Source organism: Cinclus cinclus, chromosome 11, assembly GCF_963662255.1.
Source record: "Cinclus cinclus chromosome 11, bCinCin1.1, whole genome shotgun sequence".
NCBI classification, from domain to species: domain Eukaryota; kingdom Metazoa; phylum Chordata; class Aves; order Passeriformes; family Cinclidae; genus Cinclus; species Cinclus cinclus.
Window position 1 is genome coordinate 20563596 of NC_085056.1, and position 18505 is coordinate 20582100.

General features: G+C 50.8%; 1 protein-coding gene across 1 annotated transcript in view; it reads left to right on the top strand.

Annotated features, from left to right (window-relative positions):
• Positions 1–18505, top strand: part of LOC134048154 (hydrocephalus-inducing protein homolog) — a 70201-nt gene that overhangs the window by 20528 nt on the left and 31168 nt on the right. Inside the window, exons 11-21 of the mRNA XM_062499754.1 lie at positions 976–1070; positions 1718–1750; positions 1929–2029; positions 3275–3410; positions 3858–4022; positions 7575–7813; positions 8929–9187; positions 12126–12259; positions 13817–14012; positions 15303–15512; positions 16381–16509. Of these exons, the coding sequence (XP_062355738.1) occupies positions 976–1070; positions 1718–1750; positions 1929–2029; positions 3275–3410; positions 3858–4022; positions 7575–7813; positions 8929–9187; positions 12126–12259; positions 13817–14012; positions 15303–15512; positions 16381–16509 (1697 nt within the window). The remainder of the gene's footprint in view (positions 1–975; positions 1071–1717; positions 1751–1928; positions 2030–3274; positions 3411–3857; positions 4023–7574; positions 7814–8928; positions 9188–12125; positions 12260–13816; positions 14013–15302; positions 15513–16380; positions 16510–18505) is intronic.

Below are 18505 nucleotides of genomic sequence, written 5' to 3' on the forward strand. Positions count from 1 at the left end.
TGGAACACTGTGGAAAATTTGGGCCAATGGGTAAAGAGGGAAAGGAGAACTTTGCAGAACTGGGGAGGACATTAGGGATGACATAACTGGGGTACATTAACATAGAGGAGCAAAGAATTGTGGGGAGAATCCCTTTTTGTCACCCTGGGTTAAATGCCCTTTAGACGTCTCCTTGTCTTTCCTTCCAGGGCATGGAGATTGGTATCTCCCTGGCAGGCCCCTGGGTCTCCACGCTTCACCATGTGTGGCTGTATCTCTGGCTTTCCAGCAGGGAAAGCAAATCTCAGAGCTAAAGCGGGGTAAACACTTGCAGGCAGCAATCACAGGGAGCAGCACGGGTGTGATGTCCGGGTTTTTTGGGATGAGGTGGGACATGTTACTAATTGCTAATCTCAAAGCAAGGCTCGGGTTTGCCTCCAGCTGAGTGGGCTCTGAGATGTCACGTGCTCAGTGTGTTTGGCCCAAACCAAGAGATGCCTTAAGGATCCTGCAGAGAGAAACTGCATTAGGGTGCTTTGCATCATATTCTAGTTCCTGATTCCATCCTCACTTTCTTTGATGTAGCTTCTCTCAATGACGACTCACTGTTTATGTATCTTAAAAATTGTGAGAGTGTTGGCAGACTTAACAGGGAATTTTACAGCTTGGATTTTCAGAGTAAATGCTTGGTGTGGGTGCACACTCATCAGTGGGAAATAACTGGTGCCGGTTTGGGGCAGGTGAGGGAGCTCCTCCCCATCAGAGAGAAGCTTGCAATACTCAGCAGGGCTAAGAGTGGGCATTTTCAAGGCTGCAGTCTGGAATCAGCATCAAAGAGAACTAAATGACAATTAATTTCTCATGCAGCTTCTCGGTGAGCTGTAGTTCAGACAATAAAGAGCTGAACTCCAATGACACTTTAATCCTACCAGGATATGCACACCAGGAGTCATGACATAACTGGTGCCTAAATGGAATTTTATGTCCTTTTCCTAGGCTTTCCCTACACCATGACCTGTCGCCTCACTAACCCCTCCCCAGCATCCCTGAGGTTCAAGCTCCGCATGTCTGACGATGGCACTCAGCCTGCTGTTAGTAGCTTTGATCAAATACAAAAGCAGAGTGACCCATCCTGGAGGCAGGGAATTCATTTTTATGTGGAGCCAAGGGAGTTTACAATGAATCCCAGCCAAGGGACCATCGCTCCCCAGGGACACCAGGATATCAAGGTATGGGAAGAATCCAGCTGAAGCTTCACTGCAGTGTGGGAGGGCTTTAGCTCTGCTGCCAGCTTTGAGCATCGTGTGAGTGAGATCTGCACTGGCGTGAGGCCTCTGTTAGCTGGGTTAATCGGGACGCTCCTGAAGAAGCACTGTTTTGTTTCCAAAATCGTACGCCGAGATCACATACAAACAAAAAACTCTGCAGCTATGAACTGCCCAGCACCTGCTGGGCCACACTTTGCCCTCAACTTCCTGCTGTAAATCTGATTCTGTGCAAGTCAGCAGATTTCCTCTGCATTTATGTCATTGTAGTGAGATGAAAAATTGGCCCCTTAATTTGAATACAGTGGTGTGTAGAGCTTTCGTCTAATGTTTTAATTTATTTGACCTATACCCTGATAGCAAGGTGTGTTTAACAAATCTGGTATCGCCAGGAGTCTTTTGTTACTCTCAGAGACTGTGCTCTACACATGGACCAGCAGAAGAATTAAGGCAAAATCCTCCCTCTCCTTTAGCATGAAAAAAGAACTGGAGGATATCACACGTGGGTAACGAGCTTTTGTATGGAGGAATTTACTCCTCTCCTCTCCTCTCCTCTCCTCTCCTCTCCTCTCCTCTCCTCTCCTCTCCTCTCCTCTCCTCTCCTCTCCTCTCCTCTCCTCTCCTCTCCTCTCCTCTCCTCTCCTCTCCTCTCCTCTCCTCTCCTCTCCTCTCCTCTCCCACCAGGTGACCCTGTGTTCCAACACCGTGATGGATTTCTGCCGGAGAATGCTGGTGGACCTGGAGGGTATTGGCAATGGAGTGGCATCAGTGACCATCATGGCCAGGTACCAGCACTTCCCTGGCCTCCCCCAGCACGCTGCCTTGACCTGGATTTTCTGGCTGGAGCTGCCAAGGAGACGTGTTGTTTAATGACCTCATGTTCTGCCCAGCCGGATGAGAGAACAGCAGTGCTTGGAAAGCAGCCTGTGCTGAAAAGCACCCCTGCTCACAGCCCAGCATGGTCCTGGGCCTTTTTCTAAAGGGACCAGGAATGATGTGATTTATTGGCCTGGTTTTTGGTGCTTGAAGTGGAAGAAATTTCCCGGGGGACTCCTCTCGTCCTTCCTGCAAGAGGTGGAGTTGTGCTGGGTTGTAACCAACCTGCACTGGTTTGGGACACACCAAGCAGCTTGCTGAGAGTCAGGGCCTGCTTCTGTTAATGAGGGCACGTGACCGTGGGGAAGTGGCTCACAGCAAGAGTGGTGAGGGCAGGATCTTACAAGGGGGAAACAGCCCTTGAAGTGACAGGCCAGCTCTTGTTTTTCTCCTTGCCTCTGCTTCCCATTTTGAGCGTTAATGTTCTCAGACTAAAACCAAAAGTTGTTCTTGCTGCAGCTGCATTCCATTCTGCTATGCTGCCGCAGGCGTCAGTTTAATGACAAGAGAGATGCAGTTCCCTGGTGCTGTTCCCTCTCCCAGGCAGAGCCATCCAGTCAATGCCTGGGCTGCATTTTTTTTAAGCACGTGCAACTGGAAACAGGCATAGACCTGTGGACTGAAGGACTGAGGGAGATGTAGGAACTGGGAAGGGGTGATCACCCACTCTGCAGGACAGGTGGTGTCTCATGCCCTCCAAGGTTAGGGCAAATTGTTGAGTTCTCAGGCAGGGCAACAGTGCCAAGGGAGAGAAGGGAGTCATTTTTATTGAGACACTAGAGTCGTGTGTTCCTTGAGCCTTGGTGAGCACTGCTCCTTGTTGGGAAGGTTCCCCCAGAGCTCATGGATCACTGGAACTGTTACAGGAGTCCTTGTAAGCCTTCTTGGGTAAAGGAGGGGCTGAGGCAGCTGTGGGACAGCTGTGCTCTGCTTGGGGCACTTGGCAGTCTCTGGGTGCTGCCTCTCAGGATTTGCCCCTCCTTGACAGGACATGTTTGAGTGGGAAGACTTTGAAGGCAATTTATCAGTGTCGGGCTGTTAAACGTCTATTTGACAGTGACAAACGTGTTATGCTCCATTTCACAATCTTCGAGGGTAAACGTTCCCCATCCTCTCAGTATCTCTGATTCCCCTGGGGTCATCTCATTGCCCAGATGTCTCGTTCCTGAGCTGCGAGTGTACCCTCACGTCCTGCTGTACGACGAGTGCCGCCTCAAGGTGCCCTACGAGAGGAAGTTCCTCGTTGTGAATAACACCGACCTTCCTGGCTGCTACGGGCTTATTCCCCAGGTTTGGCATCACATGCGCCTCCTTCTTGCAAATATTACTGAGGAGATTATTGCAGGGGAAAAGGGTTTGGATAAGTCCTTGCTGGTTTCTATTCAGTCTTAAAGATCTGCTGAGAGCAGGATCCTACCTGAATGTAAACTTTAGGATGCAGTGTAATCTCCTGAGGAAACAGTTTATGTTTTAGTCTTCAGGGTCTTTTCTTGTGGGACACCTTAGAGGGCTGTGAAAAGCTGCTGCACACACAGACACCCATGCCTGTGTTGGCAGCCTCCTTGCAGGTCCCCCTGAGGATGCTAAGCCTACAATTCTTGCATCTTGTTTCTGCCTTTTATCTTTGCCCTGGGGATTTTTAAAAATGTGTGTAAGTTGCCGTTGTGGTGGATGTTAAGGAGTTTGAAATTTCTTCAGAGGTCCCTCCTAAATTGCATTTGATTCTGTCCCTTCTAGAAACGCAAGGAGGACACTCCTGTGTTCTACTCCAGCCCCAAACCCTGTGGGATTGTCCAGCCTCACAGCATCGCAGAGATTCCAGTTACAATCGAAGTCCAAACATTGGGCGAGCATCGCACCAGTGTTCTTATCAGCGTGTTTGGGGATGAGAGAAACCCACGGGTGAGTGCAAGGGGAGATGTGTGCCTTTGTGCAACTCGTCCTGGCAGGCTGCAAAGGGTATGGGGATTGTTCTGGGGAAACCAGGCACAGGCTGCTTTGGAGGACAGGAGGGATTGGTGGCATAAACAGCTCATGCCTTATAGGTGGTAATCTCAGTGTCTGACACAGAAAGTAGCTCATCTAAGCTGGAATCGAGGATAATTCTAGTTAATTAACCTTTAAAATGCTAGTAACTTTGGAAACATCTGTTATAAAATGTCTTGTCATCTCTCTGAGCACAAAAGAAGATGTCAGAAGACTTCTGGGAACCTTGAGCTTTCTCTGAAAGAAAGGAAATGTGACATTTGAAGAGTTGTTGCAAGGATTTCAACTTCCATTAAAACCTATGCAAATGAGGATGCCAAATTCCCTGGATGGCACCAATCATCTGAACCTGGGCCACTGTGGCCCTGCACAGAAATCAGTCACCAGGAAGGACTGGCAGTGCAGGCTGTGCCAGTGAACCTGAAGTTGGACAAAACAGTTGTTTCAACTCTCAGGCTGCTTACCTTTTAAGCTGAGTCTCTCCCCACCACAATAACTAGTTGTTCAACTGTCTGCCTGGTCTTAACCTGACATTTCTTCCAAAGCTTTTCCCTTGGGGCCAATAATTTGTACTTCGAAGGTTTGTCTTTACCTTGACCCTTTTGAATTAGGAGGTGAATGTGTAACTTTGTTTTCTTTTCCAAAAGCCCAGCATTTCAGCAGGAGAGTGGTAGCTGTCCCTAAAGAAGTAACTTAGGCAGTGTTGAGCTGCTTAAGCTTTTCTAGGTTTCCCTGTTGAGGTTTGTTTTGGTTTTTCAAAAAATCTTTCTTGCTTGCTTCCTGGAACAGAGACAAGAATTACAGAGCACTGGACAGCTGGCAGACATCTACCCGAGTCCAAGGCTGATAGAGTTTGGCATGATCCCAGCACTACAGCCTAATTCACAAACTTTTACCCTCTTCAACAAACGTCTTGTCCCTACAGACTTCAGGGCAGAGATAGTAAGTATCTGTGGGGCTGTTTTCCAGGGAAATTGACTGGTCAGTAGCAGCCATTACTTGGTTTGTAGATGCAAGCTAGATCGCCCTGTGTGAGAGGAGGCAAGATACTCCAATATTCCATCTGAGCGAGGCAAGAGAAACCTGGCTCTGGAGGTTTTAGCTGGGGCACCGCTCAGTGAAATCAGGGGCAGAGATGCTGGAGCACAAATTAGTCTGGGTTGTGTTGACAAGTTCTCCCTTAATTTTACGGAAGGCCTTTAGCTGGATGTGTCACAGTTTTGGAGCTCTGAGATCAAGAGAAACCTGTGGTCCTTTGCTCCCCGGAGCGCATGGATCGCCGTAATGGTTTCCCTACATTTCCCTAGGGGTTCCATCTATCCATTTGCTTTGTGCCAAACTGCTGTTACTAGAGGAGGGCAGGCTACAAGGTCTGTCCTCAGACTGCTTGCGGGGAGGCAATTTTCACAGCTCCTGTGGGTCGAGCCAGTTGGGCTGTCCACACAAAGACATGTCTGGGGGTTGTGCACCCCCACATCCTATGGTCTCTGTGCCTGACACGGTGCCAGAGCTGCTCAGCCAGCTCCCGAGCCCATGCCCAGAGTGGCTGCTCCCCGACCAACGCTGGGCTGGGTAGCAGGAGGGCAGGGCTTGCTCTCTACAGCACGCAGATACGTGGAAGCGTGGAGGACAGAGGCAAAGAGAAGACAGGGATCTTCCCTGTGGAACCCAAGGCAGCCTATTCCAAGGAAGGCCCAGGCACAATAGACACAGACACTGAGTGTGCAGGAACTTTTATACAGGGGAGGTTCTAGGGGAGGGTACAAATCCTCAAGCAATAGGGGGAAGATTGGGGAGGAGCACAAGGCAGGGTTTACAATGCTTTAACCAATGAGGAAACACAGGGAGAGGGAGCAATTCAAACAAACCCATGGGGCTTCAAAGCTTAGGGGATTGCCCAAGGGGATTTCCAAAGCAGGGGCTTGGCACAAGGAGGGATTGACAGCTTGGCAGGGGGAAGGGCAAAGAACATTCCACAGCAAGGGGCAGGTACAATGTGGGATTGACAATTCAGGAGGAGGAGGGACAGAGAACATTCTGTAACAAAGGGGAGGTCTTAGGGAAGATTGACAACTGGGTAGGAGGGTACAACTTGGACTAGACCAGCAATAGAGGGGGGAACAGGGGCAAACCATTAAAGAAAAAACACACCGCAACATGTGCCGCTGAAGAGCATCTTTGGGGACCAGCTGCAGAGAAAGGCAGCTCCTCAATATGTGGAGGTTGCATTGGGCAGAAGGAGCTGGGGCTACTCCCCAGGCAGGGGGAGCAGGGCTGGTGCAGCCAGTGGAGGGCTTGTAGGCTGGGGCTGGGACTGGGGGGATGACTGATGGAGGGGGTGATCTGTGAGGGGGTTGAGATTTGTTCTTCTTCACGTTGGGTGTGTTGAACTTGTGGAGCTGGTTAAAACCTGATACTACGGACTTGTTTGAGTCTGTGGATAAAGCATCAGGCCGTGTGGGAGAGTCCAGGCTCAGCCTCCTGGGCCAAGGAGGAGGGCCGTGAACTTTCCTCTTGCTGCTTTTCCAGCTGTTTGGGGATAAATGTAACCTTAAAGTGAGGGATTTTTCCAGGACAGCTTTCTCTAGCTCCACAATGAAATTCTGCTTTCAGCCTGTGCAGGGAGCAATGCACCTTGGCTGGGTGGGCCTGGCGTGTCAAGGATGGGTTTCACAAGCTCGTACCAGGGCCGGACCTGCAGAGCTGTGTCCGTGCAGCTGTGCTGCTGCAAGGCCTTTCCGCCCTGCCTGGGGCAGCTTCCCACTCTCTTGCCCAATCCATGAAGTCCATGAGAAAGCAGATGAAGAGAAGAGTGGTGGGAAGAGTGGGCCATGTCCACACGGCGCATGTTATCCAGTTTCCTTTTTGCTTCCTGCTTTTCTGCCCTGCTGTAACCATTCAGAGGTGACTTTTCCAAAGCAGAGGGCACTGGGGCGCCTCTCTACAGCTGATGATAAGTGGGAAGTGAGGGCTTCAGTCCTTCAGGGGATGTTGAGAAGCACTGATGGCCCCTTGGGAAAGAACAGTTTGGTGCTGGGGTTTTGCTGAACTGGTTTTGCGGAGTTAATTCTTCAGGCTCTCCGCAGTATCCTCCAGCTCTGTGGTTTCTGGAGTGGGATTTGAGCAGTCCTGGCTTCCTCTGGCCTCGAGCCTTCGTAAGAAGCCACGAGAGACAAAGCAGCTTTCCTTGGCACATAGTGCAGAGAAAGACTGGGGAAGGAACAGTCTCCTGTGGAGGAGTGTCCCGTCGGTCGGGCAAAACTGGGATAATTAGGAGAGTCTGTTAAAGGAGGGGGAAATACAGGTTGTATAAGCTCTGCTCTTTCCCGATACTATAGCTTAAATTTAGGGAAATTAAGCCCTTACGATTTTTTATCCTCCCCTCTTTATTCTTTCCTTTTCTTATATCCCCCAGAACACCAGGGTGTGTCATTTCCATCCTAAATGCGTAATATGCTTTTCTTACAGGCCTGCAAACCCCACTGCTATGTCATTGAACCCAGAGAAGGAGTGATCCCCGCTACGGGTGATATTCCTGTGACCATCACAGCAACCTTGGATGACACTGGGATTTTTGCTGACACTATTCAGCTTTTCATTGGGAACAGCCTTTGGACCACCTTCATGTTGCTGGCTGTGGGCACCGGCACCACAATTGTCATGGACAAACCATTCGTCCCAGAGCTCAGCTTGGGACACCAGTTCAGGTAGGAGATCTCTCCACTGCCACCTCTCCTCCTGTCTCAACAAGGAGCAGTTTTGCTGTAGTTCTTCAGAAAAGATCTTCTTCAGTTTACAAGCCCTGACACCTTCCCCAAAGGCAGAGACTCCTTTAGAAACATGGGATGGCCAGTTGAATGTTGTTAGATACCCTCAAAAGCCACTGAAAGGGAAACCAGTTGCTAAATGGCCAGTGAATTGTCTTTAGTTCTCATACATTGTCCTGACTTGACCAAGTAATGCTCTCACAGGCTCCCCAGAACAAAAGGTTCTGAAATGGTGCCCGGATGAGGCCGTCCCTCCATGTGGCTGAGGGACCAAGGGAAGATGGCATCACAGCCTTCCCTTCCAAAATGGTGCCTCTCAGGCAAGCAGGGGCCCTGGGAACAAAGAGACAAGAAAGAGGGTGAGAACCCCCAGCAGGAGGGCAGGAGCTCTCAGAGCAGTTCCAGAGGCAGATGGAAACTTGCTGGTTTGTGTGGGGTCCACAGCACCGCTGCTGCCGCTTCCTCGTGTTGTTCGTGGGCTCTGCTGCTGCCCTGCTCTGCCCAGGACCTCGCTTGGTTTTTTGCTGCCAGCAGAGTTTGCAAAGTTCACTTTAAAACAGCTTCTAATTGCGAAATGCATACCAGTGCAAAAGTTTCTACAAATGGCTACCAGTGCAATCCAAAGGTGCTATGAACCTGGAGGAGAGTCCCTGCTGCCCTGGTTTCCGGTCCTGGAGCAGGCAGATCATTTTTACCAGCTTGCTGGGATCATCCAGAAAGTGCCTCTGAGCTGGCTTTTAAAAATGCCTGCAATCACACCCCCACACACAAAAGGTCCCCAAGTGCAGGATCTCAAAGATTCAGTAACGGTTTTGGATGTAGAATACAATTATACAATATACAGTCACAGTATGAAGCACCCCAGAACAAGCATTTTGGAGGAAAAACCAGGTCCTGAAGGGCACCTTATCAGACACTGTTTCTGATCCACATTAAGAGTTGGAAATGCAGACAGTCTCCAAGCTATTAACACCTCAGACTGCTCACTGGGAGCACTCTGTTGACCAAGGAAATAGCTACTCCCATACTGTTTTCCATCCTGGCCTCTATTCTAGGCTCGTTCCCTGTATTTGTCGGTTCAAAGTAACAAACAGGGGCCACCATTTCCATCGGCTCTTCTGGAGTGTGGAATGTCACAGCCCCCCTAAGAAGAAGGGCCAGAGCATCCCAGCCCTCAGTAGCCCCCTGGCCGAAGATGATTGCCAGAGCCCCAAAGGCACCAGCCCCGTGTTTGGGCTGGAGCCACTGTCGATGGAGCTGCAGCCGGGCGAGTCTGTGGACATGGTGCTGCGAGGCTTCTCCCCCATCGAGCAGGTGAGGTCCCCACCAAGGGCTGAGCCTGGGGAGCCATCAGATGCCCTCCCCTGGGCTTGTTCCACATTCCTTGACACTTGCCTGGGGAAATGAGCAGGGGCCTTCAAGAAACTGGTTTAAGGCCACACGTTCCTGTGGCAGCACCAGTTGCTTTCCTTGCTGGCCACCATCAGACCAGCTAAGGCTTTCTTGTGATTCCACAGCTACAAAACCCAGGGCTGATCCCAAAGCAGGGGCGGAAGGAAATGTTGCCCTTTTGAGGCAAACAGTGTTTCATGCTTAGTCAGCAAAGAAGGGCAGAGAAATAACTTACAGTTAGACTAGGAGCCCAAAAAGAAAGTGAATTAAAAAAGTGCCAAGCGGTTTATCTGGGGTAAAAGCAGAATAAAAATTAAGCCGTGTAAAGGGAGGGAGTTTCTCACAGGTGCCTTTTGTGGTTTTTGAGTGCACTGTTAGGGACAACTGAGTGGAGAATAAAGAAGCTACTTCACAGCAAGAAAAAGGCACAGTGGCCATAACTCTAAGGCAACAATAGGGCCTGTGGTGGGTGGTGGGTGCTGAGCCAGGGCAGGGCATTGTCTGGATGCTCTGCCACCACCCAGCAATGACAAGAGACCCTTGCATGCAGGAGGTGCAGGTTTATGTGATGTGTGAAGCTGTCACTGGGACAGCCAGCAGGACAGAGAAGATAATAGAAACAACCATTACCTGCAAGTTTATTGATCCCTCCATAGAAATATCAGCCAGACAATTCTCTTTCTGGGTGGAGAAGGTAAGTTTCTGGATTGCATCCTGACATTTAACAGCATGGCTGAGGGGGGGGGGGTGTGTGTGTGTGCTTGTGTTAAAGCCCCTCTTTACCCTTCCTGAGGCACTTTGTGAAGTGAGTGAAGATACTTTTAGGGATGAGAGTGGTATTTAACTTCCCCAACGTAAAATTGCAGTTACAGCTTCACTGCCATTGGGGATTGTGGCCACTTCCAGAGAAATGCCAGTCTCTCTGCTCAGTGTAAAGGGAGGTTTTTCAGGAACCTCCAAGGCACAGGGATGTCTGTACCCCGATGCTGTAGGGAGGCTGGGAAAAATGGAGATTCCTGTGAATTCCTCAGGCTGACAAGGAAAAACCCATCATCTCCTGTGTCTCTTTGCCTTCTCTGCTGTTGGCATGGATGCTTTATGATATAGCTATTTGGTATAGCTCTGTGCATTTCCCTGAGCCTCACCTGCTTCAAAGGACCCCCAGACATCCTGCAGCTGCAGCGATGATAACACTGAGGCAGAGCAGGTGTCCTTTAGTCTCTGGATCCCAACTCCAGCATCACCTTTTCCTCTCCTGACAGTTGTCTGAAAAAGAGAGGATGTTTCATTATTTGGTGTCTGTAGTTTCAGGCCTCTCTTCCAATTCCTAGGCTTCCACTGAAGTACAGAATCCCTGGAACAGGCAGTTCAGGTGTAACTAGAAGCTTTTCAGCTCTCCCTGATTCTGCCTGGCTTCTGCTTGATGCCACACACACAAACTGATTCATTGCATGCCATGGCACAGCACCTGCCTGATATCAGTACATGCAGAACTAGTTTCCCAAACTCTCTGGTTTCTGTAAACCGTGCAGGAAGCCCATCACTATGGATAGAGAGGAAGGAGGAGCCTAGGCTGCTCATAGCTTTGAGACCAGACACTGTGTCCCTGTAGCAGGGGCTGCAGGACACATGTTGCAGATGAACTGCTTTGATGAGGCTGCTAGAGCCATTAAGGTTGCAAGAAATGTCTGTATGTGAGTGATGACCATCTACTGCTGTTCTGCCCAACAGAGAGACAAAACTGGAGACAAATGGTCTGGATTAACTTTTCTGATTTAGATCTTGTTTAAGCAGTTGCCTCCTCTCAGGGGGCTATTCCCTCATCCATGTGTGGGAGTGTTTCCCTGTCCCCCAGGGAATGCTGTGGTTCTAAACATGAAAAGCATCTGCTTTAAAGAAAAATCTCCTGGAAGGGTAGAAACAAATAGAAGGGGGAAATAGAGATGTATGCACTTCTGGGGCTGAAAACTGTGAGATGCAGCAGAAGCAGAAGGAGGTCTGTGGCTAGCTGAGGCTTCTTTTTCCTTGTCTCCCGTTTCCATAGAAACCCAGTGATGATGTCCTGACTCTGCAGTACAAGCCTTTGGCTTTAAAGAACACCTGCTTGCTGCCACTCGACCTTATGCTGGACTTGGAGCAGCCGTTTCTGCTCTGCGATGCGGACCAGCAGCCCCTCCCGGATGGCCAGGTGAGCAGCCCTGGACTCCTCCAGTGGGGTCTGAAGAGGAGGGATGTGGTGGTGCCTTTCTGTTGGGAGAGCCTTGAGTCAAGAAGTTTATTCTGTAGTGTCAGCAGTGGATTGGCCTGAGCTGCATCAGCAGAGCTGCTGAAGGAATCAAAATCTTATCTGAATTGAGAAGGTCCATCCTGGCTTTAAGGCACAAGGAGAAGGAGCAGGCAACTAGGTCTGGGCCAGCCATGCAGTAAAGGTGTCTCCTGGAAAGCATCCCAGCTCTCCAGCAGCCACCCCCTTGTCTTGCTGCTGAGCACAGAAACATGGGCTTGAGGGAATCCTGGACTAGACTGCTGTGGCTGCAGTCACAGTGTTGCTGTAAAGAAATGCACAATGAACCAAGAAGCCCATGCTGCGAATCACACTTCAAGCATTTACTGTTTCAGCTGTGAGACCTTGGGACGTCATCACACGGGTGATTAATTACTGTTCATCTCCTTGCAGCCTGTGACAGTGGATGTAGGACAGACCTGTCATCTCTACATTGCATTTGACCCATCTTATAAACTGGATTTTCATAGCTGGAAGGAAGAGAAGGTTCTGAAGATAAACATGGTCAACGGCCATCCTTATGTGGAGTGTATCACCCTTCAAGGAGAAGTCCACTTCCCCAATCTCCAAATCCAGCCCTGCACCCTGGAGTTTGGCTGCATCCTGGCTGGCACTGCAGAAGGGCGTTCTCTGGAGATAACCAACTGCAGCCCACGGCCTGTCCAGTACCACTGGTCATTCCATTCAGACGGCCAGGTGAACAGGCTGAGGTATGTGCACCTTTGCTCTCTCCTTGAAGCTCTTCTTCCTGGTGTCCTGTTTCTGCTTTGCAAAGAACAAAGCTGTTTGCCTAGGATCTGACAGACTGCTTCTGACTTTTCCTTTTGTAAGTAGCAGTGACCAGCCGTGGTCAAGCTGGATGCTCAGGGAATTGGTTTTCCACCAATTTTATACTTCCTGGGGCAAACCCGTAGTGGTTTCCCTTGGGAAGGAAAGCTAAAGCTGGGCTGAAAGCTGCTTTCTCAGACCTCTGTGGCCTGAGGCAATGTCCACCTTGATGAAGGGCCCCTAGTCCCAGCTCCCACAGTGCTTCTGGGGGGCCCTTTTGACCCCTCTGCTTTGGGATGGGTTCTCTTTGCAGGAGCTCCTGTCTGCTCCTTATCTTCCTCCCTTGCATTGTGCTGGAGGATGCCCAGAAAGTCCCAACACCAGAGAAAGAGCTACTTAGAGCCTGGGCTGATGCTGAACATCTTGTTACCTTCCCTTTCCTTCTTTTCTGAAGCAACTCCTTTAGTGTCAGGATGATTTCTTTCACAGGGCTCCGCTTTCAGTGGACACCTTGGATTCTCCACTCCCTTTTTTTGGTGACACTTATTACTATTTTTAACTTTTCCCCACTGCAACATGTCCCTTATGGGGACTGTACTGCTTGACAGCAGGACTTGTTCATCACATCATCTCCTATCCCTGCCTCCGAGAGAGTTTCTACTTTAGAGTGAAAAATGTCATTGTCTGGGCACCATGGTCCTGAGAAGTTGCCTCAAACCATTCATTAAAACTAAAGACAGTAGAACAGATGATTAGGGGGCTCTTGGGGGTTATGATGAGAGAGCCCCTCATCCAGAAATAAAACCCAGCTTTAGATAACAAGCTACAAAGCTAAAGACAGGGCTTCTTTGGGGAGCAGGTCATTATAGGCACTGAATGCCGGTCTGGGAATGGAACATCCAGGTTGTGTTTGACTGTGTGGGGAGCACTTGCAGCTCGGCAGGGTGACAGGCAGGCATGGCTCAACTGTGTCTCTGACGTGGCATTAGAAACACAAGCAGAGTTACCCTGAGCACCTGCTTCAATTTAAAATGGGGAATGTGACCTGAGTCACCTGGGAGTGTTGGAAAATATCATCCAACCCCCCAAGAGTGTCAGGGAAACATCCCTGATAAATACCTGGTAGAGCTGCAGAGTTTCTGACGTTGGGCACTGGGGAGGGGGCTGTGCTGGCTCATCACTGGCCAGGTGTGCCCCTTGGTGCCTCAGATCTCACCTTCTTGGCTTGCCTTCTCTGTCTTTTCCTCTCCCACTGTGCTTTTTGCATCCCCACAAGGTGTTAATCCCCATCCTCTGGAGTTCCTCAATGCAAGCAGTTGCAGCTGCCTGCACCACTGCTACCAGTATCATCCCTGGGCTGTCTTTAGAACAGAGCTGCTCCAGCCTGGATTGAGAAGGGCTGGATCAAAGCCTTTCTCAGTTCAACGCACCAGCACCCACCCAGCAGCTGCATCCTGACCAGGAGCTATTCGTGCAGGTGTCCCTTCCTCCCATGGCAGGTCCCTGTTCATAGTTACATTATTTTCCAGGCATGAGCGTTGCCCACCTAAGTTCAAACCCCAACCACCAAAGGAGAAGAGAACCTGCTTGGATTACTCGGCATCTCAAAGGAGACGCTTCAAGATTAGAAATGGGGAGGACCCAGACACAGCCCTCAGAGAATCGTGGGATCCTGTCCAGTCTTTAGGAGCAGAGGTAGATTTTCTTGTACACCTACTGCTTGTGTTGCCTCCCCAGCTTACCACCACCAAGTCATGCTCCTGCTGTCCTCCCTTTTTGCTGCCCTACTGTCCTGTGCCCCGAGAGTGCGCTGGGCAGCAGGGCCAGTGGCTGGACATGGGGTGTGTGGGAGGGAGAGAGTTTTCTTTGGAGAAGCCTGCTGAGATCCTACAGACCTGTGCGGAGTGTGGGACTTTGTGGCCATGTTTTCTTCACAAAGATAAGATGAGGCTTTTATCTGCATCATGATGATAAGACCTCCAGCTTCCTTCCCAGAGCAAGCTGTGATGAGTGCTGATCTCCATGTACCCTCTTCCCAACCCAGCCAAAACCAACTGTTTTCAGGTCTCTGCTTTTACCCAAGAGCTGGTATTGCAGTGGTGGCCCTGAAGCTGTCTTATAAACTGAGACTTTGCAAAGTGGCTGTCTCTTCCTCCTAGCATAGAAAATGGCTTGTTTTTCAGGTGCTGCCATATACTTGTGAAAAGTATTACATCCCACTAGGCTTGGGGGGGGGGATTCAGGTTATCCACGGACATACTGCACACTCCCCTCAAAGTGGAGAATGTAAGAGGGAATCTGTCTCACTTCCACATTTTCGGTATGGCAAGCAGAGCTGTAGCTCCCAGTCCCGTTGGCAGCCCTCAGCATTGCCCACAGAGGGGCCTCACATCCCTCTAGACCCATCACAAAGCGCTGCTGAAGCAACTGGTTGTTGGAGAGGCCGTGCAGGGCATGTCATAGGGCTGCCCAAGGACACTGTGCAGCACCTATGGAGGGCATTGTTCCCCCTGGAGCTCATCAGGTGGTCCATAGGGCATTTTTGCAGGGCCTTTTGCTGTAGCACCTTGAGAATGCAGCATATAAATCAGAGAGCAAGGGGAAAAGCCTCAGGAGTCAGAGCAGCTGGGCTGGAGTCCTTCACTGAGATCCCTGAGCTCCAAGAGCTCTCACTCTGAGTCTCCTCCTTTTCTAAAAGCAGTAGGAAACGCTTTTTAAAGGCAAGTTGTGCATCAGAGGGAATTTCTACTGCCAGGAGATATCCCAGTTCACTTGAATGTACAATTAATGCATTGATCTGTGAGTATGGGAAAAGATCTTCCCTGTGGTCTCTCCACTGGTCAGTGGCATGGACACAGGATGAGATCAGGATGATTCTGGCTGTGCTTGAGGAATAGGCACCTCCAGCTACAGCTGCAGTTTGCTCCAAGGTGCTCTTCTGCATCCATTTCCACACTGAACATCTCAATCGTTCCTGTCCTCCAGGTTTTCAGTATCCTGCCGCAGTCGGGTGTGCTGCAGCCAGGAGAGAGACAGAAGGTCTCCTTCAGCTTCTTTGGCCACCTCAACACCATCGCCAGTGTCACGGCGCTGTGCCATGTAGAGGGAGGCCCCACCTACGAGGTGGAGCTGACCGGGGAGGCCTCATGCATCAGCTACGCCCTGAGCCTCCAGGAGATCAACTGCGGCTTTCAGGTACCACACGTGTGCCCTGGCACAGCTCCTTGCCTTTGAACCATGGCCGATGGGTTCCTGCCCACCTCAGTCCAGGGCTCCTCCCCCTTCCCAGCCCCTTTGTTGGCTCTGGGGCTTGGAATTGCAACCTTTGAGGAACACATCTGGCATCCAAGCTGGTTTGAAATGGCCATCTCTAACCCTCTCCAAAAGGCTGGGAATGCCTCTTTTTCAGGGTACCTAACACTGCTTCCTGGGGCAGGCAGGGCCCCAGGGGGGATGCTCGGAGGGACATGTCTTGAGACATCCCTTTGCTGATCCACTCCTAAAGACTGATCTCCCAAGGACATGCTCTTGTCTAAAGGTCTTGCTTAATCCACACAATAATCAAGGGAACAAGTTGGGCTTCCAGTTGCTCTAGTTGGTGAGACTGTCCCAGAATAACTCCCACTTCACTCTTTTTCAGTTGAAAGCACACAGATATTTCCAGCTGCTGGCCCTGTCTGTTTTGCCCTGTGTGACTCCCTTGTTGCATGTATGTTGCTTGCCAATACTTGAATGCAGGTGCCTTTTCTTCTGGGATGCCTCAGTGCTGTTTCTGTTTCTCCTGGCTGTTGGTGAACCCTCACAGTGCAGAGGGCCTGGGTCCCCTGGTTCCTTTATTACTGGCCCTCACATGGTTGTTTACCACACCTCTGTGTGCTGCCAGAGCTCCCTGCTCCTGTGCAGGTGCCCTGTGCCTGGGAGTTCCTTAGGTCCCCCCGTGCCTGTATCTCCTCCGTGGTCCCTGCTCCCATTATGTGTCTGCTTTCAGCCCCAGGAGAGAGGAAGGAGATTCCCAGCAGCAGGCCTGGGTCTGTAACTTCCCACTCCTATGCCTTCTCTCCAGATATTTAATGAAATTCGTCACAGCACAGTCACCCTGGCGAACACTGGCAAGATTAAATTCAACTGGGTGCTAAATCCTAGCACTGCAGAGCAACATCTGCCTGGCGTGTTTCTGGTCATCCCCCCCACTGTAAGTACCACAAGTGACCGACCCCAGTCCTGTGTCAAGTGGCCCAGGAGAGTGTTAAAGGGAAAAAAGAAGAGGTGGAAGTGGGAAAAAAATCAGAGGGGAAAATCCCAAACCCAGCTGTTAGAGAGAGAGGGCTGTAAGTAATTTCTGCTGTTTCTGCTGGGTGCAGAGAAGCAAGTGCTCTCCTGACAGACTCCCTCATGGCCTTGGCTGGTGGGTGGCTCTGCTGTCACAGGGCACACACCAGTGGGAGGAGGCACAAGTCTGTTGGTCACCTCAAGTGATGCGCTTCACTGGGTTCCTCTGAGAACGAGCTGTGCTTTTGGAGCCCCGAGCACACTTGCTAAAAACAAGAAGTGGCTGACAAAACAGGTGAAGGGCAGGTCTTTGTATGGAAATCTGAGTGAAGCTTTATTGGGTCTGGAAGGGAATCCAGGGACAAAGACAAAACTGGGTTGAGGGCACAGGGTTAAATATGGGATGAAAGAGGCGAGTCCTGAGGATCAAGGTCCTATAGGGACAGGGAAAAGCGGTGCAGAGGAGGGGCAGCCAACCAGGGGAACCAATAGGGTAACAGGGATGGAGCAATAGGGCAAACTATAGCCAAGGGGCATCAAGGAAAGGAAGAACTTTCCAGAAAGGGTACATCCAAGGTGAACAGGGGTGGAACAACTGTACAAACCAAGAGAACTCAAGATATTAACATGTGCCTGCAAAGGCCTCTGGGAGGGAGGCACTTCTCACCCCAGCCTGGAGGGGCGTTTCTCCTTGCCTGCTTCTGCCTCTCCAGAGCTGAAGTGGTACAGTGCCAGTAGCAGGCTGGTTGCCCTTCACAGTTATTGTCTTGTGCTGCTGTAAGGGGAATAGAGAACAATTCTACTTGCTAGATTTCTCAGATGAAAACAAAGTGTAAACAAAACAAGTATTATATCTGAAAACTGTTTTTTGATGAAGAAAGTGTGCGGTCCCAACCAGAAGGGGATAAAACAGCGGAGAGAGAAAGTGAGAAACGCAAAGTAACAGTTGGCAGGCACAGAGCGGTGCTGCTGTAACCCTGGGGCGCTCTGTCCGTGTGCCGCTCGGCAGATGGAGCTGTGTGCGGCCAGCCGCCCCGAGCGGGCACGCCTGCCGCAGTGCTGGCCACCACCCGCAGCCGGCAGCAGGCGCGGCTGGCCCGCGGGCAAACAGCCGAGCACCAGGGTGCCGCGGCGAGCGGGGAGTGGCTCTGCCGGGAGCCGGACCCTCCAGCTGTTCCCAGCCCAACAAAAAGCCAAAAACGGCAGGGAAAAACTGGCAGCGTTGACTGCTTTCATATGGAAAGATTCCTCCTGTAATTCAGCCCTTTTAGGAAGACTATTGTTCAGACAGGCAAAATTCTCCTGGGCTTTGGAGTCTGCTCGCAGCCCCCCAGAGGTGGAGCCTGCATGCATTTTCTCCTCGCAACTTCTTTTCCTCGTGGAGGGTGTTAAGGGTTAGGGTACAGCCCCCATAGTAATTTTTCACCCCGTATCAGAAAGTGTCTTCTTAACATATATTGAGGCATAAACTAAAATTTAACTGGTTCCTCACAGTCACTCTGGGACTCTGATAGCTGAGATCTCAGGCTGTGCTGGCACTGGAGCGTTGCTGAGGGTCACCTTAGCCAGGCTGTGTGATCACACAGGACATAGCCCTTGGCCCTGCCTCCCTGCTGCCAGCGCTAAGCAGCACTTCCATATCCCTTCCTAGGCTTGCTGCTCCCTGCCTCCTGCAGCTCTGCTGCTGTGCAGCGGCTTTGTGGGGCAGTGAGGGAGCTAGGGAGCAGCAGGGCTGGAAGAGCAAGGAGAAAAATTAGCAGCATCCCACCACTGTCCAAGCTTCTCAGTCCTGCCTGGATGTCTCCCAGCCGAAGCAGCACTCCTGCCTTTGTCCCTCCTTGCAGCGGGAGGAGGAAGCCGATGGCGTTCCCATTTCTTCATGCCTGTCTCCTACAAGGGATGAGAGGAGCTGCTGGCCC